The sequence below is a fragment of the Acartia tonsa genome, chromosome 9 (genome assembly GCF_053477335.1).
Source record: "Acartia tonsa isolate MP-2025a chromosome 9, ASM5347733v1, whole genome shotgun sequence".
NCBI lineage: Eukaryota > Metazoa > Arthropoda > Copepoda > Calanoida > Acartiidae > Acartia > Acartia tonsa.
Window position 1 is genome coordinate 861203 of NC_137268.1, and position 18823 is coordinate 880025.

Sequence of the window (18823 nt, forward strand, 5' to 3'; positions counted from 1 at the left end):
TTAGGACACATCAGGTGTAAACTTCGCTGAGTTAGGGCCCCATGGAGGGGTTAGGCATATGGCAAAAACCCATCCCACCACATTTACAATTAATTTCTGATATATGGCAATGTGCTTTCATTTCTCGATATGCACTTTGTGGGAAAGTACCCTAAACTTCACTGCTGTCCTTGCTTTTTTATTAAACTTGCGGCTGCGCCCCTAGCATCTAGGGGCTCTATATTCGAAGGGATAAAGAAGGGCAGAAAAAAGCTTAAAACCATACCCAGACTTATTTATAAAAATAAAATAGCCTAAAACCATCTCAGGGCCTATACGAAGTTTCTCTCTAAAGGAGAACCATATCGGTTCAGTGGTTAGCGAGATCCTTCGCTACAAACAAAAAAGCTTTACTTTATATTCTAGGAGGATATTTTTTTTATGCAAAGCATATCTATAATTTGTATATATAAATATCAGTCTGAGGGTGAATCACAAATTCCTATCTGACATTACAGATAGACTGCTTTAATTTTGATTGAAAATATTCTCGATACCGTTGAGCATCTAATATATGATTTACTTATTCCATCAGCCTGTAATACCCTGATAATTGAGTATCTACTCTTTGCCTTAATTAGTTGGCTAGTCTGTCTGTAACCCTCCAGATGACATCAATTTATGTAGGAGATATGTACCCTTTTCTTCTAATAAAAATAAAAGCCTAGCAGCTAGTCCTTAAAATAGAGTAACAGGATCTGTGTCTGTCTATACTAAATGCAAAATCAATGTGATTCTTCTTTACAATTAAACTTCTAATAGGTCCTATACAATTGAGCAATGACGTCCAAGGCGGGGGGGATGGGTTAAAGTTGTGTTACCTCCCCCCCCCCCCATATAAAAATTACCCCTACCCATTAAGGAGGGGGTATTTACACCCTCCAAACAATGAATAATCCCTAACAAAAAATTCCGGCAAGCTTCGCGCGCTTAACTTCTTCCACTTTCAAGATTTTTTACTACCGCCCAAATTCAAAAGACTATATAGTTCCACCAGATTAAAACAGTTCTGAACCATGATAAAAAATAAAAATATATGTTATAGTTTGCAATGGCCCTTTCATTTAACAATGCACTGGGTATGTCTAAACAATGTCTATTCAAAGAAGTACCATTTTCCCAATTATTAACAAAAAAAAATTAAATTACTCCCCACCCCGACAGTTTATCACGGGGGTATTTACCCCCCGTCCCCTCCCATAAGATTTCAGGGGGGGTGTAATCCCCCCCCAAGCAAATTTTACCCCCGGGTAACATTTTTTTTGGGGGGTAAAACAACTTAAGGCGAGCGAAGCGCGCTTTTTACCCCCCCCCCAAACACAAATTACCCTCCCCTTAAAAAATTTTATGATTAATGCCATCTACTTATAAATCATATTGTACGTCGGTCTATCACTAATGTCCTTTCTCATTTTCTCAGCTTTTACAAAGACAAACTTTGATGTTTGATGGTTTGTATGACCACTGAACAGCATTATTTACTAATTTTTTTTAAAGACTTATCTACTTAAGAGGTAAATCATAGGTTATATGCTATTTTAATGAGGGGGATGCGACACTAGATAACAATTTTTGTTCTAATCAGACAACCTGTTTTGGGGTGTCAAAATTTGATATGGGGTCATTTTATGATGGGGTAGGTTCAAGTGCTTATATCTTGTGAACCGTAAGAGATAGAGGCCTGGTTGCTTGACTGTGGTAACTCAGAATTACATAAGGAAACTTGAACCTACCCCATCATTATACCCCATATTAAATTTTGGTACCCCATATGCATAAATGGCTTCCTTATGTAAATCTGAGTTACCACAGTCAAGCAACCAGGCCTCTATCTCTTACAGTTCACAAGATATAAGCACTTGAACCTACCCCATCATAAAATGACCCCATATCAAATTTTGACACCCCATGTGCATAAATGGCTTCCTTATGTAAATCTGAGTTACCACAGTCAAGCAACCAGGCCTCTATCTCTTAGGGTTCACAAGTTATAAGCACTTGAACCTACCCCATCATGAAAAAATGACCCCATATCAAATTTTGACACCCCATGTGCATAAATGGCTTCCTTATGTAATTCTAAGTTACCACAGTAAAGCAACCAGGCCTCTATCTCTTACGGTTCTCAAGAATAAGCACTTGAACCTACCCCATCATGAAAAAATGACCCCATATCAAATTTTGACACCCCATGTGCACAAATGCAGACATATGTCTACTAGAAATCTATTCAATAGATCTTAGACGATGGAAATTTGAAACTGTCGGGTCAATATTTCTTTAATATTCCCCCTAGTTTCTAACTGTCCAAAGACGTTTATAACAATTAGGGAAAGGGTTGAATTTGGACAGGAAACCTAAATATTAAAATCTTTTCTAAATTTATACGATCCTGAAAGTTAATATTTACTGATATTTTCCAATAAATTTTTTCGTTTCGTCAAAATTTGGAAAAATAGCCAATATGGCTGTCTAGAAAAAACACGAAACCTCTACACCTAATATTTTCTCAGTGTTTTTTTTACTTTTTATACAATTTTTTTTAAAAATTAAATATTGATGAGTTTTTTATTTTTATAGAATGAATTATAAAAAAAATAATATTGGTTGATTGGTTTTTGCGATATCAGAACTCAGAACCATATCAGTTTTACTTTTAAACAATTCAATAAATATGAAAACTTTAAAAATTAAATATTGATGAGTTTTTTTTATTTTTTTAGAATGAATTATAAAAAAATAATATTGGTTGATTGGTTTTTGCGATATCAGAACCATATCAGTTTTACTTGTAAACAATTCAATAAATATGAAAACTTAGATATAAAATTTGTATAATAGATAAGACTTTTAAATAATTTATTCTCCCCTTTCTTTATTCCAAAAATCTCGATTTTTCTTTCATTGTCATATCCTAGTATTTATTATGTGTATTTGTATTGTCGTGTGAGTATGTGAGAGGGTTGTAAAGGATAGATAAATTACCACCCCCCCCCCTCTCCCTCACATAGCTGTTAAGACTTAAGATTTTTTGTTTCAGGCTTTCAGCGTATCTACTCTATAATAATCCACCTTCCAAAGATCCAACACCCTACATTATCCAACCCTCCACCCTGCTTACTGTCTTCTACATTTCAACTCAACCATATATCAAACTTGCTAATATCATAAAGTGAAAGAAAAGTTAAAAAATAAACCACCAATAACCATTAAATAATGTATTAATCATTCTAACTCAAGTAATATGTACTAATTTATTATTTAACCTAACATACTAACTAAACAATAATCATAACTTTTTTTACTTTAATGAAATAAATAATCTAAATAAATAAATAAACTATGTTGACTTAAATAAAATGAAAATAAATATTTTTATTTTATTTGGATTGGAGTTAGTTAGTTTTGTAAATTGTAACGATTTGTCCTTGTTCTCTAAGGTCTCATATTTCCTGTATCATGAGTTGACCCTTAGCTTTATGCGGTCATAAATGTTCCCCCCCCCCCCAAAAAAAAACGCTTTTATCAATATACCTTGTATATTGGGGAATATTAACAAGGATTAAAACATCCATAAAAACTAGTACTGAAACTTTATGACAAACGGATACAGGAAGCAAATGCCTACATTACCAGAAATGAAAAAAGCTATCCGCTTTCTTACGGAGATTGACCAGCCCTAATTATAAAAAAGCTATTGTTCTGTAAGATTAAAACGATTTCTGAAACTGTATAACAAACGGATAATAACACAAACACTTAAATAGTTCAGAATAGTCGACAAATAGTCGACGGACAAACTGACCCTAATTATAGAAAATTATTGTTCTGTATGAAGATCTCATATTTCTCATGTGAGTTCAGTTAAGTTGACCCTTCCAGTTTCCCTTCCTTAATCAGGTGACATAAATTTTTCCTCCCCGCCCCCCCCCCAAAAATAAATATTGTACAGCGATTAAGGCGCGAAGATATGTTAATTTTATTTACCATAAAAACGAGTACTTTTATTATCAAACTGACATTATTCTTTTATTTTAGTAATTATGGGAAAATTGAAACAAATTTAAAATGCACGGAAAAATGTCTATAAAAATTTTTAAAAACTTAATTATGAAATAGCTTCGCTCCAAAAAAAATAAAATACTGAAGGGAAACAAACTAATCTAAAATCTTAAATATATATGAACATAGCTTTGTAAGTATGTCTGTCCAGGCGATAAATTTAATTCAAAAAATTTAAAATAGATATTTATCAAATTATCACATCGTATTATAAGCGTATGACCGGAAAGTAAAAACGATTTCTTTCAACTGAAGTCCAAAAAAACCGTATATAGTTATTCCGAATTTTACGATTTGTATTTAATAAAAGATAGACAGACAAAAAGAAAGAACTAAAATTATTAAAGTGATTATCTAAATTTGGTTACTATCATCATATCTTTGTATAATTGGTCAAAAAGCCTTCATAAAACTCCTAGGAAAGTACAGACGATATTTTTATTTACCATAAAAACGAGTACTTAAGTCAAGTTTTTATTTCTTTGTATGTAGATTTCTAGAATGATATCTATTTTTTTTAATAAAAAATTAAATCGACTTATATCGACAAATTACGGCTTTGTGAAAAAAAAAACTAAAGATATATTTTAAAAATTAAAATCCACGGAAAATGTCTATAATATGTTAAAAGTAAAAGTACTATAGAACCTATTTTTTGAAGCGAAGCTATTTCTGATTTATTTACATAAATAAAAACGAAAATGTCTATAATATGTTAAAAGTAAAACTATAGAAACTAACTTTTGAAGCGAAGCTATTTCTGATTTATTTACATAAATAAAAACGAAAATGTCTATAATATGTTAAAAGTAAACCTATAGAAACTAACTTTTGAAGCGAAGCTATTTCTGATTTATTTACATAAATAAAAACGAAAATGTCTATAATATGTTAAAAGTAAAACTATAGAAACTAACTTTTGAAGCGAAGCTATTTCTGATTTATTTACATAAATAGAAACGAAAATGTCTATAATATGTCTATGTCTATAATACGATGCGATAAATATCTATTTTCTGAAGCAACATAAAAGATAGACAGACAAAAATCAAAATGTATTTCCGTGAGAAATTAAATCTTGTTGTTTATCTCCCTCCCCCACCCCTCCTTCTAACTAACCATTACTACCAATCTAATGAAATTCTCCCCTCTTTTTATAAGGTTTTAATTTAACACCTGCATTTATAATATGTGTATGACCGGAAAGTAAAAACGATTTCTTACAGATTTTTCTTTCTCATAAATTTAAATGATTTCTATTTCAAATATTATTTTTTCAAGATTATATTAAAATAGTATTAAACACAATTTTACGGATATAGGATGTATGTACAATTATAATTTCTACTAAGAGTAAGAGTTATCAAAAATATAGTAAAGACTTATTTAAGCTTTAAGTGTATGACCGGAAAGTACTTAAAATCTTAAAACCACGTTAAAACCATCGCAAATACGTCGTATGATGACCGGAAGAAAAGGCCAAAGGGGGCGGAGATTTAGTATAAATATCTGAGTTCTGTTCAAATACAACTTAGTTTAATAAAATATAAGAAGCATTCAAGACCAAGGTCAACCAGTCAACAACACCAGTCATCTTATACAGTTTTCCACAGTCATCCCTATCAGTATCATCTTATTCTTATCATCATATTCCATCGCCATCGTCCTGTTCACCATCGCCATCATCCTGTTCACCATCGCCATCATATTTATCATCAATTATTATTATCTGCTGTTAATAATGCCTGCAGTAACCAGGAGTATGGTACGTGCGGGGGTTGCGGCCCTTGAACCGGCTGTCCAGCCTGCCCGTGTCCAGCGTGCCCGTGTCCAGCGTGCCCCTGTCCAGCCCCAGCGTGCCCCTGTCCAGCGCGCCCGTGTACATCGCGCCCATGTACGTGGTGCACCACGGCAGGCTGGAAATATAGGGCAAAACCTGATCATCATTGGTGATCAGGTTTTTAATGCTCCTGGAGTTGGACCTGCTGGTGTACCACCGCCGCCAGTTGACCAGCCTGCCCCTGGTGGCCCTGGTCCTGCTCCTGGTCCTGCTCCTGGTCCTGCTCCTGGTCCTCAAGGTCCTCAAGGACCTCAAGGTCCTCAAGGTCCCAGGGGCCCTAGGGGCGCCGATGGCCCCCCTGGAGTGGGGATACAGGCCAATAATAACATACGAATTAATAATAACATTTATTATAACTATGTTATTAATGGCCAACAAGTCCCCATGCCTCATCGGCCTGGACCTGGTAATCAACAGCAGATAATTGTTGTTAATATCCACCAGCATTTTCATCATTAATTTAATACCAGTTCATCATCGCCATCAGTTACCTGTTCACCATCGCCATCTGTTACCTGTATATATATTAATAATCCATCGCCATCTATTATTACCTGTTCACCATCGCCATCATATATTCATCTAATATTAACTAAACTCGTTCGTAATTATTATTTAACTATTTGTTTTGTATGTATTGTAAATAGAAACTTAAATAACTATATTGAAATTGAATTGTAAATATTATAAAAATAACTTTTGCGTGATATTGTAAAAAATAAATGTGATAGAAACTCAAAATAATACACTTTTTATATTCATTTTTGGTGGATAGTCTTTAGATTTAATTTTATTAGACACTAACACTTTCAAAACGATTCTGGTAACGATTAATTTAATTATAGAGTTGCATGTCAAAAAAAAATCAGTTAATACTTGTGTTTGGATTAGGAACTTCGGATAATTATATCGCATTATTGGATTTACGGCCTAAACTAACCGGCTGCTTATTATATACACTTTTTATATTGGTGGATAGCTTTTAGATTTAATTTAAAAGTTTAAAAATGATTCTGGTAAAAAAGAGAAAAGATAGAGATTTATCGCATCATATTATAGACAGCTTTCCGCTTTATTTAAATAAATCTGTTTTTATGTAAATAAATCAGAAATAGCTTCGCTTCAAAAAATAGTTTCTATAGTTTTAATTTTAACTTAATTATTAAAACCAGATTTTTTAGCCCCGAGGAGCCGTTTAACTATGAAAGAAATAGCTATCTGTCTTAAAGAACGAACGAATTAAAAAGTAAAAACTTTGTATATTTGTTTTACATAGAAAGATTCAGATTTCAATTTGAGATCCTTGGTAGAGAGATATTAACAGACATCCTATTATTTTATTTTTTGGTTTTCAATGATAACTATGACATATATAGAGTAGACAGAACAGAAAAAGAGTAGTTTTTATTGCAAATCAAATATAATTTTTTTCATTTGTTTTTTATCCGTGGAGATTAACAGACATCCTATTATTTTATTCTTTGGTTTTCAATGATAACTATGATATATAGACAGAACAGAAATGTACAATCGTTTGATTATTAAAACCAGTTTTTTTAGCCCCGAGGAGCCGTTTAACTATGAAAGAAATAGCTATCTGTCTTAAAGAACGAACGAATTAAAAAGTAAAAACTTTGTATATTTGTTTTATTCAAAAAGAGTAGGTTTTATTGCAATTAGAGTCTTCCAACTAATTCACTTACAATTTTGCTTCATATCCGTGTCATGTTATTTAGTTGACCCTTTTTAAAAAAATTTAAATTTCCCTTCCTTGCGAAAGAATGTTTTTAAAACTTAAAACATATGAAATGATATTATCACAGATATTATCATCAATCTATAATATAATTGGCCAAAAAGCCTTCATAAAGTGTTATAAAGCATATAGAGAAGATATCTATATTCCAACTTTCAATATGTAACTTTGAAGCAATTTTGTTTGTTTTCTACATTACCGAATACTTTGTGAAATCAATTCGTCTCAAATGTAACTTTTCTTAAAAATAGGTTTCTAAAACTTGAAATATAATTTTTAACTTTTCTCACCAATGAATGATGAAAGTATAAATTTAAGAACAATTTGAAATATTTACCCTCTAACGGCTAATTTATTTACTATAATTTCATCGTATTAAATCCAAATTTAATCTTGTTTCTCCCCCCCCCCCCACCCCAATTATTACCATACCATTACCAGGTTGGTTACGATATTATATATTTGTTTTTTATCCGTGGACCGTGTGACATGAAAGATTAAGCATCAAATCCTCCCCCCCTCCTCAAAGGGGAAATTAGCAGAATTCTTACATGTCTACCTAATAATTATAAAACATACATAAGTAGCGAAGCTCTAAAATTATGAATAATAAATAGACCATTTGGAACAATGTATGGTTGTCTTTTGAAGCATTAAGCTAATAGAAAAACGTTAAAACTTAAACAATTGAATTTACAATTACATAATCCTAAATTTGCCTAAACTTAAAATTGTTTATTAATTATTTCTTATCAGTTCAGCATTTTGATTTTTGATTATTATTTATTATTGTCAACTGTCCTATCCCCTCCTAATATTTATGTTTTTCCCCCTTTTTTTTTGGGGGGGGGGGGGGGGAGCTAAACAGATATCCTATTACCTCCTAATATTTATTACATACAACACCAACCCCAATTTTAGGGGGTTACATGGGGGGGGGGGGCGCGCATTACCACTCCGCCCATATTCATAATGAGCGGTGAAAATGGACAAAAAAATTGTAAAATACGTGATAAAAAACACATTTATAACAATCTTTTTCTATATATAACAATATAGTGTATTTCCGTAAAAAGACTCGGACGGAGGGACGTATGGACATACCTTAATTATAGAGTAACAAGGATTCTTATAATTTCATTTTCACTATGTTTATATATATGAGAGGGGGGGGGGGGGGGTCACGATTAATTTTTAACTTGGGGAGTGGGTAAGATTATAATTTATTATACTAGTGTAGTCTCACCCCTCCCCTATTTGAAGGTTGACCGTTACATTACAACTTACGATACAAATATTGACCCCTCCCCCCCCCCCCTCCCCAAGAAATAAGTTAACAATTCAAAACATATGGAAAATAGGAATTAGCGAAGCTTTTCTATAATTTGTGTTGGTTATAAACGTCAGTTAGTATTACTATTTTATATAATTTATAGACAGAATATTTTGTCCAGAGGGCAAGGGAAAAATAATATTAATTAATAATTAAAATAATAGGCTATTTTTTTAAGGTCAAAACCTGACAGCCCAGAACCTGAAAATCCAACTTCACCCCCCAAACCTTCTCCCCAATCGAGGTAAAAAAAACAAGTAGCCAAATAATTTTTATATTTTGTCCAGAGGGCAAGGGAAAAATAATATTAATTAATTATTTTAAGGTCAAAACCAGCAAGCCCACAACCAGCTTCACAAACAACACCAGATACATCACCAATGCGCCCACTCAACGTAACGCCGCCGCCGTCTCCATCACCTACAAGTACAACAGCCACACCTAAAGCCGCAGCTGGAGACACACCTTCTTCAGCACAGTCATCCCCAGCTGGAGAAAAGCCAAAAGGGAGAGGTGGCCGTACAAGTACAACAGCCACACCTAAAGCCGCAGCCAAACCTAAAGCCGCAGCCACACCTACAACACCAGCTGGAGACACACCTTCTTCAGCACAGTCATCCCCAGCTGGAGAAAAGCCAAAAGGGAGAGGTGGCCGTACAAAAGGATCCAAGAATAAACCCAAGATGAACAGTGACAGTACGGAACATATGTTCATCAAAGGTAAGCTTAAATTAGTATAATTAATATCAATAACATAGGTAGTAACATTAAAAATTTAATTGACAGGATGTCTATTTGTCTGTACTTAAATAAAATACATTATATTATATTTATAATTAATAACCATACAATCTCAACCGTAAATACATAAATTTCTAGAATACTAGTTTGTTTTACTTTACCTATAATATATTAAATTAACTGTTCTATTGATTACCTAGACTGCGTGGGTACAGTACAAGGGGACACACACTCGCTCTATGACCGCCTTGATGGGAAGAGGATAACATATAGTAATGGTGATAAGGTACAAACATAAATACTAAAAATAATAATAAAATGTAGAGGGGGGGGGGGGGGGGCAAAAGTGACACTTTTTGAAAGCAAAACTAAAAGTCAAGAAAGGAACACAACTAAAAAAAGAGTTACAGGTGTGAGATTATTAAATAAAATGTTTAATAAAATTAAAATTACTTCAGGTTTATGTCTACTTGGTTAAAGTGCTTGAAGATCATGCTTACATGATCCCCAACTACCCTGGAAAGGGTCAGAATAAGACCCCGTGGGGGCGGGGGTGCAAATACTGTAACTTCCATACCTGGGATGGCACATACCACGTGAAAGAATACCCCAAAGAGGGAAAACCATTAGAGAGATTTATACTGCAAGAAACTAACCTTCTTAGGTAATAATATTAAGTTGACATAAAATAACATGATGTATTAACGCAACGTGCCGGAGCCGTATAATTTTGATGCGGCTCCGGCTCCGGGGAGCCGTATTTGGAAATACGGCTCCCGGCTCCGGCTCCAGCTCCGGCTCCTACCTTAAAATTAATATATCAATTTTTTTCCATTATTGAATTTGATAAAATAAGATAAATAATATAAAATATTTTGCTTTTATTTGATTAAAGCTATATAAAAGTAGAAGGATGTGTGTCTATTTGTTAAGTAACAATAGTTTTTCAGTTTATTATATGGAAATAGACCGTTGCCAAATTATAATATTACTTTAAAAAATCATTTTTACCTAGTCCGGAGCCGGAGCCGTTTTTAACAAAAAATACGGCTCCGGATCCGGCTCCACAAAAAATGTTGCTGCTCCCGGCTCCAGAACACTGGTATTAAGTATTCATAAACATTGATTAAAAATATATACTGACAGACAAGGTGAATTATAGAGTAGCTTTGCTAAAAAAAATAATATTAATTGCTTACCTGTTTAGGAGGTTTAGCCGTCACTGGATCATTGACCACAGAGATGTTTACCGAGAGTATAGGAAGGGAGTGAACCTGGCCAGCTTTCAGAGGAAGTTTCAACAGGCCCAGGCAGATGCTGAAGTTATCCATGAAGTCAAAATATACGTCACTGCCCTAGAAGCGCTGCGCCACATAACAGGAAAACTGGTTAATAATGAAAGTTTCCTTTGCTTTAAGGTAAATGTATGTTTAATATTTTTGATCATATTTGCTGTTATCTAATGTCTCATACCTATATTTTTTTAAACAAAATTAATTGAAAATGATTGCTAAAATCGAAATATATCTTCATGTCAGTTAGAATAGTGTATTTTTTAAAAATAGGTTGAAAAACATACTAACTTTAAAAAATTCGCTTTAAGGATACGGATGCCAATGCCTTTGACCATATCATCGCCAAGCAGGTCGGTTTACTTGAGAAAGGCAAGAAGCAGGATGCACCCACCAGCAAACAGCTTCATAACTGGCTGCAGGGGCAGCACAAGTATTACATGGAATCCTTCAAGAAGATTTTAGAAAATAAAGGTATTAATAACTATTAACTATTAAGTATTATAATTTATAAACTAAAACATTACTAAATAATTTCAAAATCTGAAAGAAATAACAAATAATTAATTTAAATTATCTTCACTTCCGCGGGTGTGTACATTGCCGAAATCGAAGGAAAGGTGCACACCTGCGGAAAAAATGTTAATATTTAATTATTTTAAATAATCAATATTATCTTTGTTTCCGCAGGTTTGCACCTTTCCTTCGACTTCGGCAATGTTCACCACACCGACTTCATTGCAGGTAACCTAAATAAAATAAATAAACTATTATTATTTATTAATGCAATTACAACTGCAGCAGCTACATAACCTGAATTAAATAAAGTAAAGTAAACTATTATGAATGAATAATATAAAAGAATTACTAATTTTTCAGTAACTGCAAACTATACCGATGCAGACGGTCCCAAAGAATTGTTGCTCGCCTGTGAACAGGTATAAGTTTAAAATTAATTCTTAGAAATTTAGAATGACCACAAATACCTAAATGATAATTTGATTAATTACTTATGTTTAGATGCCTAAACCCGATGCTTCCGGCCGCAGCATCTACGAATATTTCGAAGAACTGTTGAAAAGGTTTGGGCTTGAGCATTATCAACTTCTCAGCTCCACATCCGACTCGGCTGCCAACTGTGTAAAGGTAATGAAAAATTATAAATTATAATTATAAAATCATAACTATTTAATAGTTTTTTCTCGCATCGTATTTTAAATGGCTTTCCGCGGATGTAAAATGTACAATTGTAAGATAAAACCAGTTTTTTTAGATGAATATTTGAATGAATACGAGAATTAATATTATAAAACAATACCATTAGAAAGTAAATCATTAATTTATTTTTCATTCTTTAGTCCGTCAAGATACTCAATGAAGAGCACGGGAAAACCCCCACAGAGTATACAAGTTTCATGAACCATGAGGGAGTCAGTGATGATGATAGTGATAAGGAAGACACACCTGAGGCTGATAGTGAAGATGAAATCCCGTTGGATATGTTTATAGAAGATTTAGATGAGGTTGAGGATGGTGTTGTAGAAGCCGAAGGTGAGGGTCAGGATGGAGATGAAGAAACCCTGGCAGGAACAAGACAAGGCGATGGCGGCGATGGCGGCATATCAAGTGCGATTTTCTACAGGTCCATCGCCATCAAAGATCCACAACAAAGAGAGGGTAAGTAAAGTTAAATTAAATTCATTCCCAAAAAATTCAATGAATTACATTTAATGATTTACAGGGGTAGTTTCACGAAATGCATTTAACTAAATTATATTAATTTATTAAATTATTTCTTTTCAGCAATCACAAATTTCGGGAAACTAATAGAAGAGAACATCCAAAGAACAATGAAATGTGATGAGCAGAAATGTGGACTTATAGTGGGAGGTGTTTGCCTCAACCACCAAGTGGAGTTGGCGTTGAAGCAGGCTGCCAAAGTTGTAAGTAAATTAATTAAATGATTAATAGAACCAACTAAATAACTTATACAGTAACTTAAAAAGTTAAATAATAAATTATACAAAAACGTGAAAATTAACAAATATTATATTTTTTTAGAAAGGGAAGGGGTACAACAGAACCATAATTAACCTGGCAAAGCTGGTCAGTAAAATTATGAATAACAAGAAGCTGCGTCGCATTTTGGTAGAGAGTGGACAACGTATGCTTACCAGATACGTGGAGACGAGATGGAGCTCCAGAATGAACATGATAAAGCGGTTCTTAGAGTTGTTTGACAACAAACAACTACTTCAGAAGGTGAAAAAATCCGTGCAGGATCAGAAAGGTAAACCCAAAAAAGTTAATTATAATTTAAACAACAATTTAAAACTAACAAAATTACCAATTTAAATTTCTCTCTGTCCCTTAATTAAACAAAAGAGAAAGGTAACAAATAGAAGTTTATTAAAATTTAAACTAAATAAATTATTTCTTCTCTCGTTCCCTTAATTAAAAATTAGAACTGTATATATCAATAGAATTAATTTTTAATTTTTAATTTTTATTTTAGTCAACAAGAAGTTTGACAATCTGTGGCCAACACCTGACCAGGTTCTTGCCCTCAGAGAAGTCCTGGAAGTGTTGGAGTGTGTGGATACCATGCTGACAATTCCTGCACAAGCCCATGAGGCCACAATCGTCCAGATGTTCACCATGCTGGATACGGTGTTCTTTACCCTACGGACAAGTATGCCTGGCAACTTATTCGCTAGACGTGTATTCAAGTTCCTTCACCTGAGAGTTAACAAGATTGTCCGTACTAATGCAGGATGGCAAGTCTGTCTCTACCTACACCCCCTGTCACGCAGTCATTTGGAAATGATTGCGAGTGGCACACAAAGCTTTACGGTGACACAGGATGAAGCAAAAACAATTTTACAACAAGCACCCAAAAATTGTAGGTTGTTGGGTGAACGGCTACACCGAATCTCACTGAGAGCCAACCTAAGTCCTGAAGAAAAGGCAGATGAAGAGGCCGACCTGCGTAGAGCTAATGCGGATGCCGACAATGAGGATTCCGAAGCTGACGAGTACGAATCTCCAGAAACTGCACCTCCCACAGGTAAAGATATACAATATTAATTAAAATAGATAATAATAATAACATTAGTTAAATAATTCAATTATCATTTTTATTAATTATATTTATGTATTACAGGCATGATGACACCCATCCAAAAGATGTTTTGGAACAAACAACAAGAGTTCAAACAAATTCAGGCTCAAGCAGCAGCCAAGAAGAAAAAGAAAGAACAACGTGACAAACAGAAGGATCCCCTGGACGTCATGAAGAAACACCTGAAAGCTGGGCTGAAGGATTGGAATAACATAGAAGAATCCAAGTTGCATGCCTTGACATACGGTTACCAACGTGAAGTCGCTAAGATAAAGGAGGAAATTGCGAAAGTCAAAAAATATAAGTCCAAGGATTTCGATGTTGAAGAACGCCAGAAACTGTACAAACAAGGAGCAATGACCGCAACCCACAGGATGCTTACTGCCAGGTATGAACATGTTGCAGAGAAGATATGTTATCCACCTGGACTTGTCAGTTTGATGACCAACTTCAACAACTTACCTGTTTCTAATGCGAGGTGTGAGAGAATTTTCTCACACCTCAAATTAGTTTACTCATCGAGGCGGTATAACCTAGAGAAAGAAACCATCCACGCCATCATGTTCTTGAAGATGAACAAGCTAGTCCCCAAGAAGTCCCAAGCATTTTGGGATAGGCAGGTAAAAGTTACCAAGAAGACAGCAACCAAGGAACTGGAAAAGTGAAATAATTTTTGTAAATATGTTTATCATATTAATTATGTTGGAAAGAAATAAAGTAGAAGTAAAGTAAAACAAATAATTTAATGAAATAATTTTGTGTTTTTTAAATATCTGTATCATTACCATTATAAAATAAATGTTGTAATATAACCCAATAAATATTCACTCAAAACAATAGACTACAATAATTTTTTTCGGACGACAGTACAGAATTAGATCTTCTTGTGTTGACACTTGACTAAGACTTTGTTTCTTTCTTCTTTTTTTTTATAACTATGCAAATAATATTTATCACTTTATTTTATTGTATTAATATAATTCCATTTGAAGTTTTCACATTGAATATTAAATTTTTTATTATTTTTCACTTTTCTTTGTATCTAACTAACGCGTAGTATGACGTGTCAATACACTCTGAAATTCAAATAAGGACTGAAGAACTGTGTGTGTGTGCACGAGGTGCACGAGGTAGAAATGTACATGGGTAATTAGAAACTTCAATATAATTTATTTCGTTATATTTACATTTTTTAAAATAAGATTTTTTAATATGTTTTGACCACGGTAAATAATAAAAATTTGTTGGAGGAATTTTTGTGTATATATTTATCCCTGATATAACAGCATACACCGGAAACGGATGATATCAAATAACAGGGAATCTATAAATATATTGTTACAAATACAATTACAAACTATTATAAGTTAACTTTAATATATTTCATTATCGTTATATACTTTTTTTACGTAATGCAAAATTATCCTTTTTTAATATTAGGAAGAATTTTTATTTTACCCTGTAAAAAAAGCAATGAAAAAAGTAAGACGTCTAAAATGTCGTATTCTTAACAGGTAGACTTTTTGGAGTAAGGAAATTATGTCATCACATTAATTTCATAGAAAGAACCTAAAAGTCTAATATATCTAGTAAATTTTATTTCGGAATTGTTTAACGAACATACTTAATTTAAGATTGCGTGATTTATTTCGAAATAGAAATATAAAACGTAAAAATTTATTATTTTTCAAAATCTTCTATTTATTTACCAAGTACTTCGTATATAAATATTAAGAAATTTGAATATTTAGAAAAATAGAAATAGGGATGTATTTTTGAACGAAGGGAGAGGGGAATTAATATCCTATTTTTGAAATAGAATTCTTGCACACGTATATAAATATTCCCCAATTTCAATATTTTCATATGTCTAAATTCCCTTCCAAATTTACTCGAAATACGATACGTTTAGGGTTTAGAATAGTTAATATTTAAAATATCTAGTAGACACATCATTGCACAAATGGCTTCCTTATGTAATTCTAAGTTACAACAGTCAAGCAACCAGGCCTCTATCTCTTACGGTTCTCAAGATATAAGCACTTGAACCTACCCCATCATAAAATGACCCCATATCAAATTTTGACACCCCATGTGCATAAATGGCTTCCTTATGTAATTCTGAGTTACCACAGTCAAGCAACCAGGCCTCTATCTCTTACGGTTCTCAAGATATAAGCACTTGAAACTACCCCATCATGAAAAAATGACCCCATATCAAATTTTGACACCCCATGTGTGAGTTTCAACCCCTACTCATATTTTCAGCATCTTGAAAAATGTATATTATGTAGTTCAATAATCTGCCACTAGGTGTTCCTATTTAAAACACACTATTGTTATTGTACTTCAATCGAGCAAAAGTTTTTTTTTAGAATATAAAATAAAGGAAAGTATTAGAATATGTTGTTGTTTTATTATAAAAAAAAGTCTTAAAAGAGAAATAGAAAAATAAATAGAGGTATTTTCATATTTTATTTAAAATATAGCAAAATCAAGTGTGTGAAGCAAGGTAGCTATATGCTAGCCTTATATATTTTCTCTCGTGCCAGGTTCACCTCGCAAACCCCTCTAGACTCTCCCCTCCCACCTTCTTAGATTTTATTTCCCCTTCTGCCAATTTTGTCCCCATCTCTCAAATATGTCCCCACCTCAAATTCTGGCCCCATGGTCCAATTTAGACCGCATCCTTCATTTTTGTAACTCTTGGATATTTACAAAATATGAAGATGGGGATCAAATTACATGATGGGGACAAAATCACATGCCAGGGGGGGGGGGTTATTTGATAGATGGCAGGGGGGGGGGGTATTTTTTCATATGGGGTAGAATCTCACTCCTCAACTGGGAACATCCCTCATTTCCCAATGTGTACATTTGTCAAGAATCAGGTCAAAAATGCGTACATTACGCACAAAATGTGTACATCTGGCACTGTTGAGTAGCAGGGCTGGGCTAGGAAGCTAAAGACTAGACGGCTCTGAGAGAAATGAAAGAAAAACAAGTCCTATACAATATAAACCAATAAGAAATTTAGGCGGCATACAAAGTAACCAATGAGAGATTAGTATTTTCATATGCCTGCCGCTATTATTTCATTTTTTACGTAATTTGAAAATTTGAAGGGTGGGTACTATATATTTTTTTAGGGTCGTCAATTTTCAAACCCAATTAAACCGGTTTTAAACTGATTTTTTCAAATCAAAACATAAAAGCAAAGTTGTTAAGCATGGAAAAAACTCTAGCATATCAGAAAATTAGCCGGATAGCTTTATTTTTGCTTGTTTTATGATAAAATTAAATTTTTTCAGTTAAAACATATTCAATAATTTGAAGTATTTTATAAGTTTTTTTTCTGTCTAGAGTTAAAAATCATGAAAATTGGTGAACTCAATTAGTTGTTCTTTTAAGGGCAGCTTTATACATATCTTACTGGGTGGATTTAAGCTATATTTACATCCCTCGCACAAAGAACATTAGGAAATAACTGCAGAGAGAGAGGGGACAATAGTCCCCAAAGTATTCTTATTCGTTGATTTAATAATTTTAAGGCCTATCGGGAATTTTGATTGCCTGGTTTATTGAGTTGTGTGTTCAAACGTCTCACTCACTAATTAGGTAATTTGTGTATAATTTGGGATGTTTATCAATTTATCGGCCATTGTCTAATCCCTTTAGATCTCTAGTTATAGTTATAACAAATTGGTAATAAAAAAACTTTAAATGTCATTTTATGTTATATTTTTATGTTATATTCTTTTTAGTAGCAATGTTACTCTATAAATAACTTTGTGTGTCTGTCCGTCCATCCATCTGTACGGCTAAGGGGAAATATCAATTTCATAGAAAGCTGAAATTTTTAGTGTTAACCTAAGAGAGAGAGAGAGGGGACAATGGATTGTTTATTACACTAGTCCCCAAATTTTAAAATAAAGTTTACTAATTGTTGGATTAACAACTTTGTGGATTTTTCTTGACTTTTCATAAAGTTGAGTGACTAAACGTTTCAACCACTAATCATAATCTACAGAACAGGTTATTTTGTGTATCATCTTTGGGGTTGTACATAATTTTTTCATCTACAAGTGTGGTAATTTCGTGTAAAATTATTTGGATGTTACTAAAATTATCATTTTTTGTCTTATCCCTAAAGATCCATGACATTATACAGTTTGAATTTTTTTATTAGAAAACCTTTTTTTAAAGAAAACTCTAATAAGGGTCTGTCTGCATGGTCATCAGTTTGTAATTTTGAATTGTTTTCAAACTTTGCATGATGATTCCAATAATAATTATGTAAAATTTTAAAAGCATAGCCACTCTATGATCATTACCAGAAACCAAATGTCCATTTAAAACAAGCTGATTTTTAACGTTTATTTGTATGATGTTTATGCTATTGATCTGATTTTTGGAATATTGATTCCTAGGACAACAAGGTCCCATATTTTAGATGTCTATACACCAATTAGATTATTCTGTAAAACGTATGGAAATCTTCATTTTAGACTATGAGTTCCTAGGATATCTAAGTGTAGCTCATTGAGACCGTTCTGTAGAGTACTTAACATCGCCTGTAGCTCAATCCTAGCAGAAATGAGAAATAAATATTGCAAAAAATTATTAGGCGTTTCTGAGA

At 33.2% G+C, this 18823-nt stretch overlaps 2 protein-coding genes across 2 annotated transcripts; both read left to right on the top strand.

The window, feature by feature from the left end:
• The first annotated feature begins 9212 nt into the window (after positions 1-9212).
• LOC145328392 (uncharacterized) lies at positions 9213-12233 on the top strand. Its single transcript, XM_080172031.1, has 9 exons — positions 9213-9274; positions 9356-9750; positions 9972-10057; positions 10230-10435; positions 10979-11189; positions 11375-11537; positions 11754-11807; positions 11943-12001; positions 12084-12233. Exons 2-9 carry the CDS (start codon positions 9411-9413, stop codon positions 12231-12233), a joined length of 1269 nt encoding a protein of 422 aa, XP_080028157.1. The 5' UTR covers positions 9213-9274; positions 9356-9410.
• Positions 12075-14849, top strand: LOC145328393 (uncharacterized). Its single transcript, XM_080172032.1, has 5 exons — positions 12075-12740; positions 12867-13006; positions 13125-13353; positions 13579-14130; positions 14227-14849. The coding sequence occupies exons 1-5, from the start codon at positions 12479-12481 to the stop codon at positions 14847-14849; spliced, it is 1806 nt and encodes a 601-aa protein (XP_080028158.1). The 5' UTR covers positions 12075-12478.
• The last annotated feature ends 3974 nt before the right edge of the window (positions 14850-18823 follow it).